Source organism: Heloderma suspectum, chromosome 1, assembly GCF_057233095.1.
Source record: "Heloderma suspectum isolate Gila_16-S chromosome 1, 16-S_ref, whole genome shotgun sequence".
Classification (NCBI taxonomy): Eukaryota; Metazoa; Chordata; class Lepidosauria; order Squamata; family Helodermatidae; genus Heloderma; species Heloderma suspectum.
This window is the reverse complement of record NC_139458.1, coordinates 137,019,714-137,043,591: the sequence shown is the minus strand read 5'-3', so window position 1 is coordinate 137,043,591 and position 23,878 is coordinate 137,019,714. Positions and strand designations below refer to the sequence as shown.

At 48.0% G+C, this 23,878-nt stretch overlaps 1 protein-coding gene and 1 long non-coding RNA gene across 2 annotated transcripts in view; one reads left to right on the top strand and one right to left on the bottom strand.

The window, feature by feature from the left end:
• The window catches only part of LOC146357977 (uncharacterized), a 717,854-nt gene that overhangs the window by 150,586 nt on the left and 543,390 nt on the right, over positions 1-23,878 (top strand). The window lies entirely within an intron of this gene.
• On the bottom strand, positions 1,257-23,812 carry CABP2 (calcium binding protein 2). Its single transcript, XM_084860327.1, has 6 exons — positions 23,177-23,812; positions 7,169-7,199; positions 5,732-5,866; positions 4,619-4,728; positions 3,397-3,544; positions 1,257-1,679 (listed from the first exon to the last, which is right to left on the bottom strand). The coding sequence occupies exons 1-6, from the start codon at positions 23,561-23,563 to the stop codon at positions 1,654-1,656; spliced, it is 837 nt and encodes a 278-aa protein (XP_084716453.1). The 5' UTR covers positions 23,564-23,812; the 3' UTR covers positions 1,257-1,653.

Below are 23,878 nucleotides of genomic sequence, written 5' to 3'. Positions count from 1 at the left end.
AAATATAAAAACCTTGATACGGTTGTAAAATTGCAGCAGAATAGATGAAATGGTTAAGTCTATGCATGAACCAAATACAGAGTGAAATCTTGGTTTACTGAGCTTGTATGAATATGTGTTCTGATACAACCAAATACGTGGTATTTCCTCTGTGAGAAAAAGAATGGTGGTTACATGCACAATTGAGGGAACAATATGCTTGAGGGGTACCATCTTACCTGAAGCGTATTTGCCTTCTCAGTTGGAACAGGAAGTGGAGCTGAGAAAAAAACAGCAACAGCAACCACCAGTTTTCAGTGGAAAAGTAAAAATCTGTTCCCAACAAAGGGGCATAGGGGTTTCTAGCTACAAAGAATCCTGTCCTTATTGATTTGTCTGCTGAGGAGCTCTTGTGTGTTTGTCATGGAATCCCTTTGAGTTGCAGCAGATTCTGGGAAGCCTTTGGAGGTACATGCTCATTCAGGGCAGGATGCTAGGCCAGGGTGGTTGGGTCTCACTACCACTGTGCATGAATTTAAAAGTGCACCTTAGAGCTCACCTATCATTCCCCTTGGTTGTGCATTTTAGACAAAAATTAAGGAAGTTAGTCTACCATTACTGATTTTCTTAATGAGGAACCCCCAGTAAGCATCCAAGAGACCCCCAGATTTCTCCAGAACAGTGTGTAAACCACACATATATGGGAGTCCGAGCCCAGCTATAGTTAGGAATATGATACATGTGCTATATTCTCCTAGTTAAAGGGCACTCTATAAAGCAGCGTGACATTAGTAAGGTCCAGGAAAACAAAAATAGGTCCTGGGAACAGGGCAAAGAGGCAATAACTTTGCTGTACAGATTCCCGACTCTATCAGTGGAGAAGCACCTCTGTACCACAGCTGCCACTTACAGTAGTTCTAATAAAACATTCACATACCATAAATCCCACTCTGTTGCAAAGGCTGGCTTAACAGCAGGCAGTAGCCACTGGCCTATCCAGCTCTTAGAATCAACCATATTCCGTTTGGGGCCACAAGCCCTTGCTGCCACCAGGCATTGTTCTTGCATGTCCACTGTGCTTAGGAGGCACAGCAATGTATATGACATCATTTACAATGATATCCCAGAGATTGGGGGTATTGTGGATATGATTCAGGGTGCAGGTGAGGAGGGGGGGACATTTTAAAACACAAACACCATTTAGAGGAGGAAAAGGTTGAGATAAGTAGCTGCTCTCTTGGAATAGGACAGAGGCATTTGGAAGATGTTATGCAATTGCATGCAAAACAATTTGGGAGTTTATTGGTTAAGCCTGCTCCCTCTTTAAGATAAGGTTGGGGTGAAAGGTCAGTATTACAGCAATCAGACAAAGGGCGAGGTATCACCACATTCAGAGCCTGAGAGAGCTTGGGGTAGATGCTTGTGGCTGTATCTAATAAGGTAGATCGGATATTGATCTAGGGGTCTGGTCCAAGATGCAATTGAAGGTTTTGGAGCTGTTGTGGGTCTCTGGTCTTTAGGAGTGGCTGTTTGGCTCCAAGCAGGATGTGTGGGAAGTTCTTGCATGCTGCCCTTGCTTCCAGTGGTTAGATCCATTGTGAGTTGGAATACATGGCAGCTTGAAGTCTCTCCTCTCAATAAGGCACATAAGCCTTGGGCTGCTACTAGCTGCTCTCAACGAGACATCATGCGTACAAACTCTGCAAGAAAGAGATCCAAAGATGTCACCACAACACATGTGAGAGACAACTATTGGCCAAAGGGCTGAATTGGCTCAGGGCCAGGACATCAAGGGCCACATGCCAGTAGTGGGTGGAGACACTGCTGGCATGCACACCCCACATTATCTCACACATTCACACCACTTTCTCGCACGCATGCAGACACAATTCACACCCCATCCATACACACACCCTTCCCAGCCCCACCTCCTTAGCTGATACATGCAGATCACCTGAAGGATGGCATCTTCCCTGCCTAGTGCTGAAAGAGGCTCCCTTTCTCAGTGCTGAGTGTGACCAAAAATGGAATCCAAGGCAGGGCTATGCCAATAGAGCAGAGGTGGGCAACTGAGTTGCGGTGGGGGGCTGAATGACCCCCACCCAGCTCTCCATGGGCTGGATGACATACTGGGACATGACCATGCCCTTGACAACATGGTGTGTGGCCATGCCCCATCACATCATTGTTCCCTTGCTGTTGGGACTGCTTTGCCTGTGCTACATCCTCCTTGATGGGAGAAGACATGGTGCAGGGAAGCTGCCCCAGCCCAGGCCAGCTGCAATCTCGGCTGGGGGCACCCAGTTGGAAGGGCAAGCGGTGTGCAAAGGAGAATCCCCCTGTCATTGATCGGTGATAGCAGGGGGATTCCCCTCTTTGTCCCTTACCAAGCCCCCAGTAGACTCCTGGGGGTGGGGCTCAAGGAGAAAACCAAAGCCTCCACAGAACGGATGGGGAATGCCCATGGGCTGGAGGTTCCCCTCCCCTGCAATAGAGGTGTTCTAAATTTTCAGTTCCTATTGAGTTTAACAGGACAAGTAAATGGGTTGCAAGAGCTGGGAGAGGGCAAAACGCGCTCCTGCCATAAGGATCTTGTTTCATCGAGTGCAGATTTAGGCCCCACTAGATTGATGTCTCTGATCACTTACCGTTATTTCCTCCTAAATAAGGGAATGGCTTCCATTCACCACTGGGGAAAGGTAAAGTGCTACAGTTGGAGTCACCATCACAGTAGGGGGCAAAACGTGATCCTGTCATTGGAGAGCAGCTTCCATTAAAAGGGAAGCCATGCGGGTCTTGAAATGTATGGGCATGTTGATAGATATTTGTTGGTTAGCAATAAAACCTGGGCTTCCTGGCTCCCAAACTTTACCTAATGATCTGATTCCCCGTGATCATCCCAAAATGGGGACTAATAGAAGTGATTTCCACCTTTTCTTTCTTTCCCAAGTCTGATTAGGCTGGGCAACATTGGGAGATCTGGGGGCCATTTTCATCCCACAGGCTCCTGCCAGCCACATTCTGCAGGATGCTGGTGGCGGCAGCAACCCCCCCAAAAAAAACACAGTTGCTGCTGAGTTTGGTGGCAAACCTCTACAGAATGTTACAGTGGCCAGATTTAGCTTGCAAACAAAATAAATTTGGCCATTGTAGTGTTCCATAGCAGTTTGCTGCTGATTGTTGGCAGCAAATTGGCATTTTTTTGCTGCTGCCACAAATCTTGGCAGTGCAACAGCAGGGGGCCTGCAGGGGCCACATACAGGCAAAGTGTTGCCCACCCCTGCTCTAGATCCCCTACACCTTTCCAGAGTCCAGAACAGATCCCAAGTATTCTCCCAGCCTCAGTCCTCACATCCTACCCCAGTTAGGAAAGACAAAAGTGGAGCATAAAGGAAGTACTTCTGTCTCCTGTGATACCTTCAAAGTCCACCAGGCCATCCCCATTTAGATCGACGTCCTTGAGGATCTCGTCTACCTCGCGGTAGTTCAGCTGCTGCCCAAGGAGCTTGCGCATGGCTTCCCGTAGTTCAGCTGTACTAATCTGCCCGTCACCATTTGTGTCAAACTGGAGGAAGAAACCCTAATTTCAGCACCCTGTTTGGCTGTCTGCCAGATTCACACACTTCTCCAGTCTCTTGTCACCTCACCTCCCTGAACCTGATGAATAGCATCTCTGTCCTCTCGTTCCAGCTCTTGGTGAGCCAATAACAAATGGCAGTGGGGTGCTTGGTACTTACTTGAAATACAGACCATGCTTGTACTTACTTGAAATACAGACATCCCACGCAGTAGGATCTGCATACTACCCTTCCCCAACTTGGTTCCCTCCAGATGTGTAGGACTGCAAATCCCATTACTCCCAGCCAGCATGGCCAATGGCAGTGTTGGCTGGGAGCAATGGGAGTTGCAGTCCTGCACATCTGGAGGGCACCAGGTTGGAGAGGGCTGCCATAGACATTCCAGCAGCTGCACACAGCCAGATGGACAGGAGGTTTGAGCAGCAGCAGTGTAATTGACAAGGCTTTCCCCTGGCCATGTCAGTCTCACCAGAGAAAGGAGAAGAGGGAGTGAAGGAACTGGAAGTGGAGTGGGTTGGAAAGGAAACCTGGAATTACAGAGAAGAGGAGGGAGTGAAGAAAATCTGCATTGGCAGAACTGGTGAGGCTTTACATACATTTAGGAGAGGTTAAGATGTGGAAAAAAGCCTTTCCCAAATGTGTACAACTTTAAGGAAAAAACGGTGAGCAGAGGACTAAGAATGTATTCTACTCAGGCCGCACAAAAACTTCAGGAAGGACGTTCACACATGTGCACAAACAACAGGAGAGAAGTTCAGAGGCAAGTGGCACACGTGAAATCAACTGTAGTAGCTGAGAGCCAAACATGCTACCTGCAAATACCATTGTAGGGGAAACTGAGGTAGCAGAAAGCACGTGAAGTTTCATCAGTATACCCTATATCAGGGCTTCGCAACCTGAGCCCTCCAGATATTTTGGACTACACCTCCCATAATCCCTGGCCATTGGCCGTGCTGGCTGGCACTGTAAGGAGTTGTGGTCCAAAACATCTATAGGGCACCACCTTGCCTAGTCTGATGCTACCACCTCTGACGCTTAGAGACGGGCTGTGTGGCTCTCACCTCTCGGAAGGCATCCCGCAGTTCTTTCACCCCAATCATGTCTGCTGTCTCTGCCAGCATCTTGGGGCCCATCAGTTCCACAAAGTCATCAAAATCCACTTTCCCTCCAGCTGTAGATAGAGAAAGACCGTTTCAGCCAGAAGAGGACTGGACAGAGCCAGGTTAAGTATTTTATACCATAGACCAATTCACAACCAACAAACTGAGCCTCCTTCCATCTGCATTGCCTTTTCCTTCCCTGCCCCCCTCCACCATCTCCTCTTACATGGATTAAATATGCTTTTAGCAAAGCAAGAGAGTGAGTTGGCTCCCACGAAGGCAAATGATCAGTATGTGAACTCTCTGAGCTGCATTAGAAAAATCCCACAACTGGTGGTTTGTCCTCCTATCAGATGAATCATGCCACCATTTTGCACATTCAGTCTGAGCAGGGAAAAGACAACCGGCACCAATGAGAGGGAAAAAAACCCAAAGTGGTTATGGGAATTTTCCTTGAATACACTATAGTATAGGAACATGATAGGATCATTACATTCCCCAGATTTATTTATTTTTGAAAGAATGAACACTATTTGATCTGTAAGCCTTTCTGCAATGCACTTGCTATTTGCATGGCATATGTTTTGTGCTGTATGGCTCTGTGTGTATGTGTGTGGGGTGGGGGGCTGCTGAGTGGATGGTTTTCCTGCCTTTGTTCAGGAGGTTTTCATTCCCTTCCTCCTGATGGGTCTGTGCAACTATCCCTGTCATGCTCCCAGTAGCAGTCCTTTCAACATGCAACATAGTGGCTACTCTCCATCACATGACAGGGGGGAAGGTAGCCTTGTCAGTGTGAGGATGAGCAACGTGGAGGCCTTTTTTTACTATTTTTTTCTCAAAATAGGAAAAAGGGACCCTGCTTCTGTGCATAAATGCTGATAAGGGAGTGTCTGGGGTACCAAAATGTCATCCGATTCCAGCAATGGAAGATAACGGGGCAGGAAGAAAGAGCACAGGGCCTATGGCAGATGGAAGTGGAGGCCTGCTAAGCTGTGGCAATTCCTCAGCAGTGTGGCATGCACCTTCCAGCAGTGTTGCTTCGGGCACTGGGTTGACTTAATACTCAGCACGTACTGATCTGCTGAGACAACTCAATGAGCTCCATCTCAGTGGGCATGTAGCCCATGGTCCGCATACATTCTCCCAGGTCCTTGTAACTGATGTAGCCATCACGGTCTTTGTCAAACTCCCGGAAGGCCTCCTTTAGCTCTGGAAGGAGAAGAGATGCTATAAGTCAAGGATTCCGCTTAAGTTCAATAGGACTTTCTCCCTACCAAGCACATTTAGGGTTGCAATCTAAGAAGATGCAGACTTCTGAGCCACTTATAATCACCATCCTTCCAAATTTGTTAATTGCCTTGGAAATCAGGTCATCCACCTGTGTCTTACAAGCACCATGCAAATAGGAAAGGGGAGACTGGGCCATAGCCTGAGGTACATCAGATTGCTGCATAGCAAAAGAGCTGCTGCATTTTCACCAACACACCCATCTCATTTTGGAGTTCTCTTCCAATGGGATAATAGCAATGGTTGTCAGTAGAGGAACATTAGATCAGAATCCTCAAATGTTTGTCCAATCAGAGCTTACATATAAGGGCTGAGTCCATATTTATAGCCAAGGAGTTGACATCAGATAGCCAATAGCTTCCCTCCAGCTCAGATGGTGGGCCAAAGACATATGAGGGAACAAACCAAAACATGGGGTCCAAAAATCAGGCAAGGAGCAAAGTAGGACTGGATGAATCTGTCAAGTTCAATGTCACTCAGGTTCTAAATTTTCCACTTTTAAGTTTGTTCCATTTGCAAATTATTATTAGTCTGCATGAAAATTCATATGTATTTTTGTACACATTAAAATATATATGCATTTTTGTACACATTCTTTTCAAGGAAACATCTTTGCAAGCAGCTTTTCCCATTAAATTAAAGTGTTTTTGTGTGCAGCATTTTCCAATATGTATGTATTTTTTGTATGTAAATTTTTGAATGTACACATTTTTGGTGCATACTTTTTTCTTTGTGAGCTGCATTATGAACTTTGGAAAAGTATGGATTTCAGTTCCTTCACTCCATTCTGGTTTGCATTAGGTTTGGGAAAGTGTGAAGTTCACATTCAAATGCAAACTGAACGGATTTCTGATCTGTCCCTAAAGCAAAGCATGGGAAGGTCAGGAAATGGAGGTAAGCTGGCAAGGTGGCAGGGCAGCCCAGGATTAGCAGCCCAAAGGTCCTTGGATCAGGACCTGCTACACAGGAGCATCCTAGTTTGACATTTTAGTGCTGTAAACATTTGGAACAGTGGACCCAGGGAAAGATACCACATCATTTGGCATGCTGTGTGTATTTTCCTCATATGGACTGAACCATATGCACCACTCTTGAGATTCCTCCAGTTTGCTGCATGAACTAGCAAGGAATGAGCAGGGTGATGCACATCTGGTGTGATGGGGCTGACTGGATCACAGCCCTGGCAATCGGAGGAAAAAGACATGATGGGATTTTTCATTTTACCTTCAATTTCCTCTGGTCGCAGTTCTCTGTCCTGGGAAAAGAAGGAGAATAGAGACCAGTGAAAGAAAGCGATGGCTGCTTTGCCCGCTCACATCCATTCTACTGTCCTTTGATCCTGATCTCCCAGTCAGAAACATTGTTCCAGAATTAACCCCAAGGATGTCTTCCTCACCCAGCCTATTCCTTCTGTGAACTGAGAATAGCCTTTTTTTCTTTGTGCAGCCTGATTCTATGCACGTTTACTTGGAAGTAAGACCCACTATATTCAGCAAGGCTTCCACCCAAGTAAGTTGGCAAAGGATTACAACCTCGTGCTGCGTTACTGTTAGATTCAATGCAAGCATCGTTTCAGGACATAGTTGCTACAGATTGCCCTAAGGAAAGCCCCTCCAACTCCTTGCAGAGAGACAAAAGGGTCCTAGTGCGGAGCTGGGTAGCCCAAAAGCAGATGTTATATAGTGGCTAAGAGAATGAGCTACTCATCAGGAAGTCCCCAGTTGGAATATTGCCTGTGCCATGAACTCACTACGTGGCCTTAGGCACATCACTCTCTCTTTCCCGCTCCCTCAGTACCCCCATAATATTGCCCTACATTACAAGGTTATCATAAGGACTACAACAAGATAGTGTATGTGAAGAGCTATGAACCACCTAAAGCCAAGCTAAAGCCTGACATAAATGTGTAATTATTTCCATAGAGCAGGGGTGGGCAACTTGTAGCTGTCCAGATATTTTTAGCTACAGCTCCCATCATGGTAGATGATATGAGGAGGGCTCTGGATAGGGGTGAATGCTCCTTCCTTGTTCTCCTCGACCTCTCAGTGGCTTTTGATACCGTTGACCACAGTATCCTCCTGGACCGCCTGGAGGAGTTGGGCATTGGAGACACCGTATTGCGGTGGTTCCGGTCCTTCCTCTCCGGCAGGTACCAGAGGGTACCACTGGGAGAGGAGGTTTCGGACCCGTGTCCACTCACTTGTGGGGTGCCACAGGGTTCCATCCTCTCCCCGATGCTATTTAATATCTATGTGAAGCCGCTGGGGGCTATCATCAGGAGGTTTGGGGTGCGGTGTCATCAATATGCGGATGACGCGCAGCTCTACCTCTCATTCAAATCTTCACCAAGGTTGGCCATAGAATCCCTGTCCAAATGTCTGGAGATGGTGAGTGGCTGGATGGGGAGGAATAAGCTGAAGCTGAACCCTGACAAGACCGAGGTACTTTTGGTGGGAGACAAGAGGAGGTTGGGGGATGTTGACCTGGTGTTGAATGGGGTACGGCTACCCTTGAAAGACCAGGTCCGCTGCCTGAGGGTCATTTTGGACTCCCAGCTGTCCATGGAGGCTCAGGTGTAAGCTGTGAGCCAGACAGCGCTGTATCAACTCCATCTGATACGGCGGCTGCGCCCCTTCCTTCCCGACCATCTGCTCCCATCGGTAGTACATGCCCTGGTCTCCTCTCGTTTAGACTACTGTAATGCGCTCTACGTGGGGTTACCCTTGAAGACGGTTCGGAAGCTGCAGCTGGTACAGAACGCAGCGGCTTGCCTGATTAAAGGCAGCCGCCGGCGAGATCACATCACTCCAGTGCTGAAGGAGTTGCACTGGTTACCAGTTGTTTTCCGGGCCAAATTCAAGGTGTTGGTTTTGACCTTTAAAACCCTATATGGTTCCAGCCCAGCCTATCTTAAGGAGCACCTCCAGCAGCACCAGACAGGCCGCTTAACAAGATTAGCCTCGGATGGCCTTCTCTCTGTCCCATCAGCCAGGACAGCTAGACTGGTGGGGACGAGGGAGAGGGCCTTTTCTGTGGTGGCCTCCACTCTGTGGAACTCCCTCCCTAGGGAACTCTGTCATGCCCCCTCTTTAATGAGCTTCCATTGTGCATTAAAAACATGGTTGTTCATGCAGACATTTGGGGTGGGTTAGGGTATTTTAGAAAAAGTTTTTATTGTAGAATTTTATTGTTTTAAACTGTTTTGTTGTATGCTGTACATTGCCCAGAGTGGCTGGGTGACCGGCCAGATGGGCGATTGATAAATTTAATAATAAATAAATAAATAAAATCATCCCTCACCATTGGCTATGCTGGCTAGAGCTGACGGGCACTGTAGGCCAAAACATTTGGAAGGTCACAAGTTGCAAACCCTTGCCATAGAGGATAAAGGTTGTTGACTGTAATCTACAAGCTGAATGATTTATCTTCTGCAAGTACATAGACTGAACAATCAATGGGCACGCATCAGCTGCCTAGTTAGGATACATGTGGCAGAAAATAACATGTTGTACTTCAAATGCCAGCACGCAGATGCTTATTCCTAAATGGTCCTATTCCTAAATCTCCATGGAGGAAAGAGTAATGTGTGAAGCAGACCTGAGCCAGGCTCCAGTACATGGTTATATGGAGGGGGTGAGCGGAGTAGGATAGTGGCACAATACATCCAGACTGGATGTATGGGTGTGGAGGCCACAGGGCTCTGATGTGCTGTATACGTGGTGCATTGGTGGAAGCGCAGTACGTACGATCTGTGTGATAGCGATGCTGTGGCGCAGGAAGATGCAGGCTGGCCCCACCAAGCTGTGCAGCACCGAGTAATTCTGCAGTGGTGGGTACTGGGTGCCATCGGCCAATTCGTCCAGGTCGTTGCCAGTAGAGGCTGGGGAGCCGGGAGCCTCGGAGAGCTGCTTATTCTCCTGTAGCACAGCTTGCAATTAGCTAAGTATGGTTAGAGGGCTCAATTTCCCCACCTGTCAGGGCCTGGGTGCCTAAGGCCCTGGCTCCTGGGCCATTCTAGGGAAGCAGTGGACCTGGGGTGCTTCCAGATGGAGGGCTCTGAGCGCTACCACTCAGAAGGCATCATGCAGCTGTTCTGTCTTTCCTTCCTTCACGGATTTTCTGTGCTAAGGAAAAGGACGGAAGAAGCGGTGGGAAAACATGGCAGGGTTCAGAGTGGAAGACGGTGCCATCATCTGGACCCCCGTAAACGCCTGTGAATGAGGCAGGGTAATTGTCAGGGTGGACACTGAGCCCATAGAATCCCAGAGTAGTTCTGATTCTGAGGAAGAGCAGTTGCTCCTGGGAGAGGAGCGCGCTCCTCTTTCCCAGGGCCCGCAGCTGACAGAGATTCCTCCCACCCGCATTCCTAGCTTAGATAGCAGTCCAGGGAGTGACAGAGTGCGGATAGCAGACTTGGTGGACGTGCGACACCGACGCAGAGAGCGCCAAATGGAGGGCGCAGAAAGGAGGCATAGTGCCCGATTGGCGCGCAAACTATGGCTGCGCCCAAAGGATCCAAGGGAAAAGGGGAGGGACTCTCCCTAGTCCTTAAGTTCAGGGGTCTGCCAGTAATTCCCTTTCAAACGGGGACCAACAGTTCCAACTTAGGGCATAGGTACTGTGCTGCTCAGATCTAGTTGCAAACGGTAGAGTTGTTAAGTTGTAAAAGAAGAATAAAGCTTTGAAAGGAATCCCTTTGTCTGTGTCTGGACTTGGCTACTAGATTAGACTGAGAGAGGCCTCCAAGGAGCCCTTGACAATAATGATGCAATAAAAGCCTCATCTGGAAGCACCCCTGGTGATGGAGAGTAGGGAAAGGAGAACGACAAAAGAGAAAAGTAGGGGTGTGCTAAGGAAATAACACTAGGTTCCTGAAAAAGTCCCACGTTTCTCATCCATACATTCATCTCAGTGGCCCACTGTCTTTGTTCATTAGGTAAAATCTACACTTCGGCCATTTCTACATGAGGTATTTATCATGCGCTCATGACTGGCCACTCATGAAAGTTTGCAGGACTTTTACATGATGTTGTCAACCTCCAGGATGCCTCCTGAGGTTTTTCCCAGTTATCCCACCTTTAAAAAGATTGGAGATAAGATGGAATATTTTTTTAAAACGCCGTTTCCGCAATGTGTAGTGCCAGTGTAGTGGAGTAATTCCACCACTAGATGGCGAAGTTTCACTGAAAAATATAGAAAGCCCCAGTAAGGCTGTGGAGAACGGGTGTTTTCAATTCTACGTCATATTTGTCGTCTAAAGGAGCCAATCCTACTTGCACCACAGAACTGGAAGCAAAATAATCCAGTTGTTGTTATTCAGTCGTGTCCGACTCTTCGTGACCCCATGGACCATCCAGAGGGCGGCAGAATTTTCTGTTAATGTAGAGACACCCTTAGACCTGTGCAGTCTCTGATCCTCTAATGAATTCTCGATGGCAGACCCTAACCATTGATTGAAACACTGACATGCCTTAGTCCATGTTGGAGTGCAGGCAGACATCTATGCTATGTGCATGTAATTGAGCCTTCCCCAACCTGGTGCCCTCCAGACGTGTTGAGACTACAACTCCAAGTATGCCCCAGCCAACCATGCTGGCTGATGTAGGGAAAAAGGAAGCCTGATGTAATGTCACACATTTGTATTCATGGACAATGCACAAGTGTGACCTGGCTGTGGCAAGAGATACATACTGCAAACTGCGCACACACACAAATGCCACAAGACTCACATTCACACATACACACATGCGTACACATACATGCATACACATACATGCGTACACATGCACACACATACATACTGGGTTGGATCCAGGATCTGCCTTCCACAAGGGGCTCCACTTGTGAAAGGTCCCTCTGACCGATTTTTGGGGGGATCCTCTGCTCCCCTCTCACATGCCACAGCTCCCCCCCACCCCATTCAGCAGGGTCTCCTGACTCTCCATGTAGCATTTTCAGGGGGCTGGAGTGGCTGTTGTGGGAAGGAGGTGGCAATAAAGTCCCCTCCCATCAGTGCCATTGATCCAACATAAATCTGGATCCATCTCCAAATAGCGAAATATAGGCTCAAACAACACCCAGCATACACCAGCACAGATGGTACACTCACATTTCTTGGCAGCCTCTCTGCTTCTTCTGGTGCATATCAACACCACAGACTTAAACTGATTTAGTAGACATTTTCCCTCCCAAGGGAACCCTGGGAACTGTGTTTTTGTGAGAACTAGGGATCTTCAACAGAATTCTCAGCCCTCAACCAAACAATGATTCTTGCAGCCTTCCCCCAACATAGTATCTTCCATGCTGGCCAGGGATGATGGGAGTTGTAGTCCAACACATCTGAAGGGCGCCAGGTTGGGGAAGGCTGCTTTCTGGGATGTAATGGGCTTTTCTACATGAGGCTTTGAGGCTTCGGCTTCCAGATTCTTTGCGGGATTAAGTTCAGCTCCTTCACACGTCCCCCCCGCCGAGGTGGTGGTGTTTCTCTGCCTTTCTATACATTCTGTTATACAACCACTAGGTGGCACTATGGTGTAGCAGAATTGCACAATTACACAAGATTTCTATGGCATTATAGAGGCCATTCAGGAAAAAATGCCATACTTCCCTTGTTAGGAAAAAACAACAACCTTGCAATAATGGCTACAAAGCACAGGAGAAGCCCTGGAGGATGATGATGTTGTGTAAAGGACCCACAAACTACTGTGAGTGACCAATCATAAGCGCACAGTAAAAGCCTCATGTACAAAGGCTCAATGACTATTAAACTGGAATAAATCTGGGATACAGTTTGTTGTTTAAATATGCCCTAACTCTGAGACAATACAGATGACCCTCTACCAAATGCTAACTCACCATGGTGGACATACAGCCATGTGCAGAGCTAGTCAGCTGTATCATCTGGCCACAGTAAGAGAAGTTCTGATTTCTCATTACATACAGACATGTAATAAAATTCTATGTGCGCGCGCGCACACACACACACACACACACACACACACAGGTTCACCCAATACATACACATACTCCTATGCAAAAGAACCATGACTGAAACAAAAGTTGGGGGAATATGTTTCCTAGCATTGATATACATGGACATATCTCTCAATAGAAACGCATCCATTGCTTGGTGTATTCTTTCTTGCACAATCATGTGTCAGTGTCTTCACCAATATGCCATGGAAGTGACACACAGGGTCTGTTGGCAATGAAATAAGACAGAGAGACAGAAGCATAGACCTAGACATCTGCCACAACACACACACCCCAGTGTCCCCAGTATACAAATATTCACATGCTCTGCACACACGTGGCTCCTTATATAAATCTTTGCATTTGTAAAAGCCATGGAACCTGACCCCCTTCCTCTCACCACAGAAAAATGGCCCTGACACAGACACGCAGCACAGAGAGAACATGTTCGCACTGGCAAACACATGCACACATTCCTTGAGAGTTGAACATACCCAAATACAAAGATGCTCTTAACCCCACAGTTAATGGCATTTCTGCCTGCCTGCCTGCCTGCCTGTCCATCTAGCACATCTTCTGGTTCAAGGATAGTGACAGGCAAGAATATTTTATGATGGTCTGAAAAGTCACAATAATGCCAGATCTGGAGGCTCAAGATCCTTCCTACTCATACTTTATATTGCAGTTGGGTTGGCAGGAGCTAAATCACTGATTGGGGGACCAAATCTGGACCCTGCCTCTCCCCAATTGCTTATTCCTGTTCTAGAGCAGTGGTCTCCAAAGTGGGGTGCGTCCACCCCAGGGGGGTGCAAGACAATCCATTGGGGTGTGCAAGCCATCTGGTAACTGAGCAGCCTTCCCCTGCCCTGATAAGCTGCCACTGGGTGCAATGATGGCAGAGGCAGAGGCAGCAGGGTGGGATGGGAGTGGAGAGGGAAGCTCCATGGCGTTTCTCTCTTGGCTCCAGTCCTATCCTGCCTCTGCTGCGCGGCCACTGAGAGCAACTGCACCAGTCTGTGCCAGGCATGGCAGAGGAAGGCGCAGTTCCTTGCTCAGCCATGGCACTGGAGCAGCTACATTCTGCCGAAGAGCAAATTTATTCCAAATTTGCTGACCTTTTCTGTGATGACAAGTGGCTGTCAGTAGTGTGCTACCTAGCAGATATTTTTGAAAAAATCAACACACTTAATCTGTCCCTTCAAAGTAAAGGTGACGTTTTAACAATGAGTAAGAGAGTAACTGCTTTTCGAAGGAAACTCATTCTATGGAGAGAGCATTTTGAAAATGGATGTTTGGAACTGTTTCTATCGGTATGGGATTTTGTTGCTGAAAATGATGCAAGTGTGTCATCAATAAAAACTCTCATGTCTGCACACTTTACAAACCTGGAAACAGAATTTTCTAACCTGTTCAAAAATCTTCCAAACGAAGAGTTTCAGTGGGATTTGATTGAAGCCATTTGTTAAAAATATAAAAATGCAGCACCTTCTGATTAGATTAGAACAACCGACTGACATCAGGGAAGATGGAAATTTACTAGCTGAATTTCAACAAAAACCTTTGCATAATTGGTGGATGGGACTGAAAAATTAGTATCATGATTTAGTAAGCACAGCCAGTGATGTACTTCTTCCATTTAGATCTATGTATCTTCATGAGGTGTCTTTTCCAGCTATGACAGCCCTTAAAACCAAGTATCGAAATAAACTGAACGTAGAACCAGACCTTTGATTCGCTGTATCACTAAGTGTTAAACCAAGATTTTCAGAAATAATGAAGCATCTTCAATCACATTGCTCTCACGAAAAAATATTATTAATAATATTTACTTATTTACTTATTTATTTATTTATTTATTTAATGTTTTAATCGCCCATCTGGCTGGTCACCCAGCCACTCTGGGCAATGTACAATGGTACAATTTTAAACAGTAAAATTATACATTAAAACATTATTTAAAAATACCCTAACCCACCCCAAATGCCTGCCTGAATAACCAAGTTTTCAGTGCCTGGCGGAAGCTCATTAAAGAGGGAGCATGGTAGAGTTCCCTAGGGAGGGAGTTCCACAGAGTGGGGGCCACGACAGAGAAGGCCCTCTCCCTCATCCTCACCAGCCTAGCTGTCCTGGCTGATGGGACAGAGAAAAGGCCATCCAAGGCTGATCTTGTTAAGCGGCCTGCCTGGCGTTGCTGGAGGCGCTCCTTGAGATAGGCTGGGCTGGAACCGCATAGGGTTTTAAAGGTCAAACCCAACACCTTGAATTTGGCCCGGAAAACAACTGGTAACCACTCCTTCAGCACCACAGTGATGTGATCACACCGGCGGCTGCCTTTAATCAGGCGAGCCGCCATGTTCTGCACCAGCTGCAGCTTCCGAACTGTCTTCAAGGGTAACCCACGTAGAGTGCATTACAGTAGTCTAGATGAGAGGAGACCAGGGCATGTACTACCGATGAGATATTTTTACCGATATTTTTTTAGTGAGAGCAAAACGTGTTTTTTTTTTACCATTAATAAATAAAATAAATTATTTTAAAAATATTGTTTATTTCATCTTTATCTCATCCATCTTTAATTTCTATTTTTTGTGTATGCTTTATAATGTACATAATATATTAGTACAGTAGTACATGTATATCATTTATAAATAAATATACATATATTGGGGTGCATGTTCAAAATTTTTTTACTGATGGGGTGCGCAATCAAAAAAGTTTGGAGACCGCTGTTTTAGAGCAACCACCACCTTGATCTGATTTAAATAGCTCCAGTTATTTAAAGTATACAGTGGCCTGTTTTGATGTAACTGAACATATGCAATGCATGTTCAGTCTTATTTTCCTTCCCTAGAAAGGGTGGCGACATGATTTCCCTCTCATTCTGTCTCCAACGCCTACAACTTCAGTTGGACCACCCCCAACCTGCACTTGATGGTCCTAACCCTTATACACAGATGCCACATGCCCCAAACAAGTACCGATACACAGAACCATGGCTCTTTGCTCATGCATTGGCACCATTAAGGTAGGTACGTACCATTAAAAACCCCTCCCAGCCCTCCGATATTGAGAGGTTGACCCTTGAGACAATACAGCAATGTGGGGGTTACCAGAATTTGGGGTCCCAAGTTCCCATAGGCCCAATATTCCTGGGGATACGTGAGCTCCACCTGGTTTGAACCTGCACTTACCCAACTCAGGCCTTGTACACTTGGAGGAGGGAGAGTGCATTGAGCAATGTTTAATTTTTTGCTTCAGTGTAAGAAGAGAGAAAAGGATCTGGATGCTGCTGTGGGGAAGACTAAGTCGATGGGGGTGGAGAAAAAGGGACCGTTTCAGCCTTCTGCATACCCCGTTCTGTGAAGCATACCTGGCCTCATTCTAATAGTGTGGTACATCAGTATCGAATCTGTCCCTAATGGGGATTGGGGATGAAGCATGAGTGCCCCATTAACCTGAACTTGGGTGGACAAGGAAGTGGTACCACAGGGGCCTAGACAGAAGCAACACCAAGGGCAGCGTTCTTGCTAGGTCTCCTGGGAGCACCTTCGGCCTATGGCTTCAGCCACTGACACAGGCACTGAGGAAGGAGGAGGGGAGAGACAGACAAACACATGAGGAACCAGACGCACGCATGCACACGCACACACACAGGGCCCCAACACAAAGACATGCAGATGTAAGGAGGAAAGGGGCCACCCTCCCCTTCCCTCCCTCCTCTCTCCCTACCTTGGAGAGCCGCCTGCCTGGGGTTTTGGTGCAGTTGCCCATGGCTGCTAAAGCCCCCCCATCCCACAGAGCATGGTACGGGGCTGAAGGCAGCTGGTGCCGATGGCCGAGGTTTTTTAATAGTAACGAGTGATTCTCTCCCCAGGAGGTTTATACGCTTTGGGGATTTTCAGGGTTTTTATTGTTGAATATCTCCAGAATATTAAGGGAAAGTGAACCGGGGGGGGGGGGAGCCATAATCCTCAGGATTATACGCAACTCAATCATAGATGGTGCTAAAGCAGAGAATGGGGGGCAGGCAGGCAGCTAGCTCTTTCCTCAAAGCCCTCCGGCTCTGCAGTGTCCCCAGCAGGAGACACCTATCCCTGCCTTGTCCTTTCTGCCTCCCCACAAAAGCCCCTCTCAGATGTTGCCCTGCAAGCAGGAGGAAGGGCTTGTGGCCCACCAACATTCCCCCTCCCTCCCGGAGATCAGGGAAACCGTAATCTCCCCTGACCATCAAAGCAATTTTCAAATCTTTGTTCCAGGGAGTGGCTGCTTCCACTGAGCTGTGATGCTGCAAGAGACCTAGCAGCATTACTGGGCACATGGGACAGCCCAGGGCGGAGGGAGGGCACAGGGAGACGGTGCATTACCAAGATTGTCCATCAGACTTATTGGTTGGCTGCAAGATGTGAACCAGGTAGCAGATTCCACTGCAGATGTTAGACTCTTATGGGGCATTTTCAGAAGAGATGTTAGGAACCCCTGTTCATCTCCAAATATTGCTAATGGAGGATAGAAATGGGGAGAGAGGCATTTTAAACTCAAAGGCAAACTTTTGATCTTTGGGGCTCTTGTTTGTTTTACAGATGTGGGAAATGAAACTACAGCCCTGGTATTATTTATGAAAACATGTATGGATTTTAAAGGCTCATTTTAAAACTACTATTTATTTATTTTTTATTTATAACCCAAGGCAGCTATTTAGGTCACCTAATTGGAGTAAGTTCACACTTACCAGCCCACCCTTTTCTTGAAAACCTCAACAAAGAGTCTGCAGCTTCCTTGAGAAACAGCAGAATATAAAAAGTCCAGTTGTCTTTGAAGTACAGTCAGGGCCAGAAATATTGGAACAAGGATAACTGTTCTGGCAGTTGGCCTCTGTACACCACCACACTGAAGATGAAAGGAAGCACACCCAGATGGGAGCGAAGTCAGGACTTTCAGCTGTAATTCAAGGGTGCTGACAAAAGTGGGGTGCTAACCATTCAGGAAGGACAGCCAGTGGCATACACCCCCCCATCCTTGGTGGCTCATAAGTAATGGAAGGAATGGCTGACAAGCAGCTGCATGGCCAGGTGTGGCCTGTTTCCTGTGTGCCCCATGACCAATCAAGCAGATAAAAAGCCTGGAGGTGGTTCTGAGTGTTACATTTGCATTTGGTAGCTGTTCACTGGAACTCCCAACTTGAGGTCCAAAGAAGTGTCCATGCGAGTGAAGGAGGCCATCATTAGGCTGCGGAAATAAAATAAACCCATCAGAGAGATAGCAAAAACAGTGCGAGTGGGCAATACAACATCCTGAAAAAGAAGGAATTAACTGGCAAGCTCAGCAACAGCAAAAGGCCTGGAAGACCACGGAAGACAACTAAAGTGGATGACTGCAGAATTCTGCTCATGGTGAAGAGGAACCCTTTCACAACATCTAGCCAGGTCAAGAACACTCTTGCGGAGGTAGGCGTGTCATTGTCAACACCTACAGTCAAGAGACAGCTTTATGAATGTAAATACAGAGGCTTCACAACATGGTGTAAACCACTGGGAATGCTCAAGAACAGAAAGGCCAGATTAGCCTTTGCCAGCAAACACCTAAAAAGGCCTGCCCAGTTCTGGAATAAGATTCTTTGGACTGATGAAACCAAGATTAACTTGTACCAGAATGATGGGAAGAGAAAAGTACAGAGAAGGAAAGGAACAGCTCATGATCCAAAGCATGCCATATCATCTGTCAAACATGGTGGGGGCAGTGTTATGGCACGGGCGTGTATGGCTGCCAATGGAACCGGGTCACTGGTGTTTATTGATGACCTGACTGCTGATAAAAGCAGCAGGATGAATTCTGAAGCGTACAGGGCTATACTTTCTGCTCAGATGCAGCCGAATGCTGCCAAACTGATAGGACGCCACTTCATATTGCAGATGGATAATGACCCCAGACATACAGCAAAAGAAAAGGCAAGAGTTTCTCAAGGCAAAGAAGTGGGATGTTCTTCAATGGCCAAGTCAGTCACCTGATCCCAACCCAATAGAGCATGCTTTTCACTTCCTGAAGACAAGACTGAAGGCAGAAAGACCCACAAACAAGCAGCAGCTAAAGGCAGCTGCAGTAAAGGCCTGGCAAAGCATCTTGAGGGAGGAAACTCAGCATTGGGTCATGTCCATGGGTTCCAGACTTCAGGCAGTCATTGACTGCAAAGGATTTTCATCCAGGTATAAAAGGCGATCCTTAAGTTTGAAATGATGTTGGTTTGTTCCATTACTTATGAGCCACCAACGATGGGGGGGGGGGTGTATGCCACTGGCTGTCCTTCCTGAATGGTTAGTGTCCCACTTTTGTCATACCCCTTGAATTACAGCTGAAAGTCCTGACTTCGCTCCCATCTGGGTGTGTTTCCTTTCACCTTCAATGTGGTGGTATACAGAGGCCAACTGCCAAAACAGTTATCTTTGATCCAATATTTCTGGCCCTTACTTGTATATAAGGCCCTTGGAACACACAGAGTCAAATGGCAGACTTTTCAGAGATGACAACAGTGTGCCAGAGCAGGAGTGGGCAGAAGGCAGATCAGTATATCTCTAGATGATTTGCAGCAGACTGCCAATCCACTGACTTCCAATAGTCTAACAAAAGCAACCATGAAAAAGCTTCCCCTGCCCCACCTAAATGACGTTCCTGAAAAAGAATGCTTAGGGGGCAAACCAGGAGTGGATTTTTGTGCAAAAGGACATTGTGAACGTGTGGTTCTGATACTAATCACAAATCCTTGGTCTGAGCATAGCCTGTTACTCAATGCATAGTGTACATCCACCTAATTAAGCCACTCTTTTGTACCTCGGTCCAGTTGTTAGATCTCAGGGCTCTTGACCTCCTGGTTTCATGTTGTCATCCACTCTTCAGCACATGTGGCAGTTTTGTTCGCCTAAAACCTGGCTCTCATAGCTATTTGTCTATCACTCACTTAAATATCACCTAAGCCGTGTTTGTGAAGCCCACACAGTACCTCAACTAAATTATGGAAGGGTTAGCATGCTTTCCAACTCAGATGGAAGTTCTGTCATAGACTAACAGAGTTGTAGTTTTCGTAACCAGGAAATTTTTCTTACTGCAGATAGTCAATGTTGAGCCCTCTGCCTCTGAAACTTTTACAATCTTTAGCTTAGGTCAGTGAAAGTTAGGAACTGCACTTTTATACATCTCCCATGTGTGTGGGTAGGTGAGATCTATAATAGATCTCTTCAGTGGAGGCTGGTGGCTCTGATTTTGGTGGTGCTGTGCTTCCAATTTGGGTTTCAGTCAGAACCAGCCAGAACTCTAAAGGAGGTATCCAAGGTGCTGAACCATTTTAGGGATAGGGTTCAATACCTTGGATAGCTCCTTTAGAGCTCAGGCTGGTTCTGACTAAAACCCAGAATGGAACCACATCCCCACCAAAATCGGAGCCCCCAGCTTCCACTGGATCTCCTTTTGTTAAGTAACCTTGTGCATTGCCCTGGGAATTTAGATGGTTATGATCCTGGTGACAGGGGTGGGGGGAATCTTCCTAAGGGCAATAAAATCTCTCCTTTGGGGAGCAGTTTCTTCATGTTAATCTGTAATTGTCAAAATCTTGAAAATGCTCTAACTTAACTCCTCAATATAGCACATAGGACAGGGTGGACTTCATGCAGCCCACAGGGCCTATATGTGGCCCCCCTGGCCTTTAGTGCGGTCCTCACTGCCCTCCCCCAAATTAGGTGGTGTGGTGGAGGAAAAACAATTGATGGTTCACTGCCAATTTTGGTGGCACAACATGACAAGGCTGAAAAGGGCCAAATTCAGCTTTAAAACAAGCTTTCAGCAGCCCCAGCACAAACTGTCCCACTGCCTGAGGTGGTACCACGTTGCACTCCCCTTTCCCCTTCCTGCTGCTGTATTGCGCCTGCTGCCCACTTCCCACCCACTTCCTGCTGGAGTGTCCCATATGGTACAGGTGATCTCCTGGGACACCCCTCCCAGAATGCCTGGCCTCCTTGGGCGACACAGCTCTCTAGAGAGCCCAGCTGACTGCCCTCTAGCTCAAGCTCACGCACAAGCCTGAGGGCAGGGCTACTGAGAGCAACCGCCTACCCTTTGTTTCATTCAGAGTGAAACAGAGTGTGGGTGGCTACTCCAGAGAGAGCAGCCATCCACTCTCTCACTGTAGCATTCTCCACGGAGGGAGAGTGGGACTGATGGGGCTCTCTAGAGCACCCACTAGCATCACCAAGTAGGCAGCTGGTCCAGTGAGCTGTTCTGGCCCTGCTTTCCTGCTGCAGAAAATGTCATGGTGGGGAGTGGCTGGCAAGACTCTCCAGAGCACCCACTGGAGGCGGCAACAGGCCTTCCTGGTGCAAGTGGCACCATTTGCCTCTCCTCCTGCCTCCCCCCTGCTCAAATCCTTACTGGTGGGCATCAAGAGGCAGTGTCAGAGGCAGGAGAGGCAGTGGTGCTGTCAGGGAAGGACTTTTGGGCAACACAACCAGGGCCCCACACAGCAGAATGAGCAGGAAGCCTCCCAAATGCAGCAGGACTGGCTCACCACATTTTCAAGTAAGCGAAGTAATGCACATTATCATCCAAAGAGCTCTGCCCCCACCCCTCCAGAAGACCATTATGTTCAGAGTCTGGGACTACAGAGTCTGACTATGTTCAGAGGAACTGCACCACTGAGGGGTGTGCTGATGCCAGCTGACCAGTGACACCCTGTGCAAGTGTGGGCATCAGCGGGCCACAGCCAGCACTGCTGACCAGTCACCAGCTGAGCCCCTGCACTGTACAGACCCAGCCTCCCTCGGGTTCCAACACTGCCTCTCAAATTTCCCCCTCCCTCTCTGCTCAGCAACGGCAGCCTATGTCCTACCTCCCGCTCCTCCTCACCACCATGTTGGCTATCTTAAGGACAAAAGTATTCTCTGAGTCGTCGCCCTGGCAACCCAGTCCACCACCTTTGGGATGTGTTGCTAAAGAATATGACTTGATCCAGCCCAGAAGGCCTCATTAAGGCAGCAGCAGGCCTGTGCGTCCGGGGGTGGAGTTTCCTGTATTCTTGCTGTTGCAAATGAGCTCCTCAGCAGGGCCGGCTGGAGGCATTTTGCTGCGTGAGGTGAAGGATAAAATGGCGCCCCCTCCATCCCACATACAGAAGTGGGCCAGACTGATAGCTGAATCTTACTTCAACAGTGGTGAGGGTACAGCTTGTTCCTCCACCACACCTGAGGACAGCATGATAGCTTAGAGGGTGCAGGGCAGGCTGTGCAGCACCCACAGCACTGCCACTTGAGGCAGCCACTTCACTCTGCCTAGCAGAAGGGCCGGCCCAGCTCCTCAGAGACTGTTTACACACATTATCTCCATAACCTTTAGAACAACCCTGTCAAAGAAGCCACAACCTAAATCCCCAGATTAGGAATTTTGTTCCCAAGGCTGTCCAGGAACTGGGGTGACAGACAGCAAAGGACCTGAAAAACACAGATCCTGAACTTGGGCACCTTCTGCACTTCTTTCCGCTGATTCAAGGGGTGCTGACAAGAGGATGTTATATGTAAGGGACATTTGGTGGGCCTCTTCTTGCTAGGCTCATTCCTCCATCTGGAATATCAGTACTAGGTCTGGGGGTGCAAAACTATGATCCCCAGCCATGTGCCCAGTGGTGTCGTGGAGCAGGGCAGCGCTGGCACTTCTTTATTAGAAGGGTTGCTGATGTCATCTGCCAGCCACTTCAGACTTCCCTGTTCCCACTGAGCTTAGCTGGAATCCTCACAGTAGCTGCGGAGTGTGGGGGGAGGGGCAGGGGGAATGGACTTTTTCCAGGAATAATATATTGCTCCCTGTTGTATTGCAAAGTATTTTGGGGGGGTGGCTTGGTCCTGGGTGGGCAATTAAGATCCATTAGCTTTACAAAGGACCTGCTCCTGGTGGAGATTCTTGAAATGGTTTCTTGACAGGGACCAACCCAGCTGCCTGAATTTTTGGACTCTCCTTAGAGGCGTGGCTATGGGGACTGTCGTGATGAGTGCCTGCACTTCAAAATTTGCCACTACATCGCTGTATGTGCCTGAGAGGAGGGGAGAAGACAGAGGACTAGGCTTTTCTATAAATTCCGGAAAAGAAGGTGGAATCCTCCAAGGATGCCCCAGACCCACTGGGGAACCTCTCTTATTTCACATCTTGCCTCCACAGGACCCCTAGTGCAGAGACCCCAACTTTCAACCATTGCTTCTTCCTTCCCCCTGCCTCCCCAAGCCAAGTTACCTGCCCAAAGACAGAGGTGAGGACAGGCTCCTTCTCCCAGATGCTTGGGCGTTCCTCTTCTGCAGGATCCAAACTGGCCCTTCCTGCTGCCGCCCCTTGTAATGGCTGGTCCTCGGAGTTGGCCCCAGTGAAAGTTCCTCCATCCTCTGGCCTGTGGCAGGTGCCACACAGAGCCACAGAGGCGGCCGCCATCACTGCCCCCGAAGCGCTCCTGGCCCTGGGCTGCTCCATGGTCCGTCGGTCGTCTTCCCGGGAGTGACTGCCTGTCCTGCGGAAACGTCCGCTCTCAGACCGCCAGTGAGACCTGCTCCGGGAAAGGGCTCGGGGTGCCCGTGACTCTGGCGTCTTGCTGCTCAATCGCTGGGTCTCCCGAAGAAAAAAAAACATGTTGGGGGCTGGCAAAGAAGAGCTGCACTCCTCTCTTGGAGTGTTTCTTTATATATCTATCCCTCCCTCCAGGAGACTCGAGTCCCAGGCCTTCTCTTTGCTAAGGCCTAATTCCTCTCCACGCTACCTCTGCCTTGCTCTCTAGACCCCATCCTCACATACACAGCCCCTGAGGCCCTCTCCTGCATTCCTGGGCACTTTCTGGACCCTCCTTCTGGTGCTGACATTTCTGTAGGGCTCCCTCTTGCTGGTTGCTTGCCACACAGTGCCGTGGGGATACACTTACTCATGCGCTCTCTTTCACGTACACCCTCC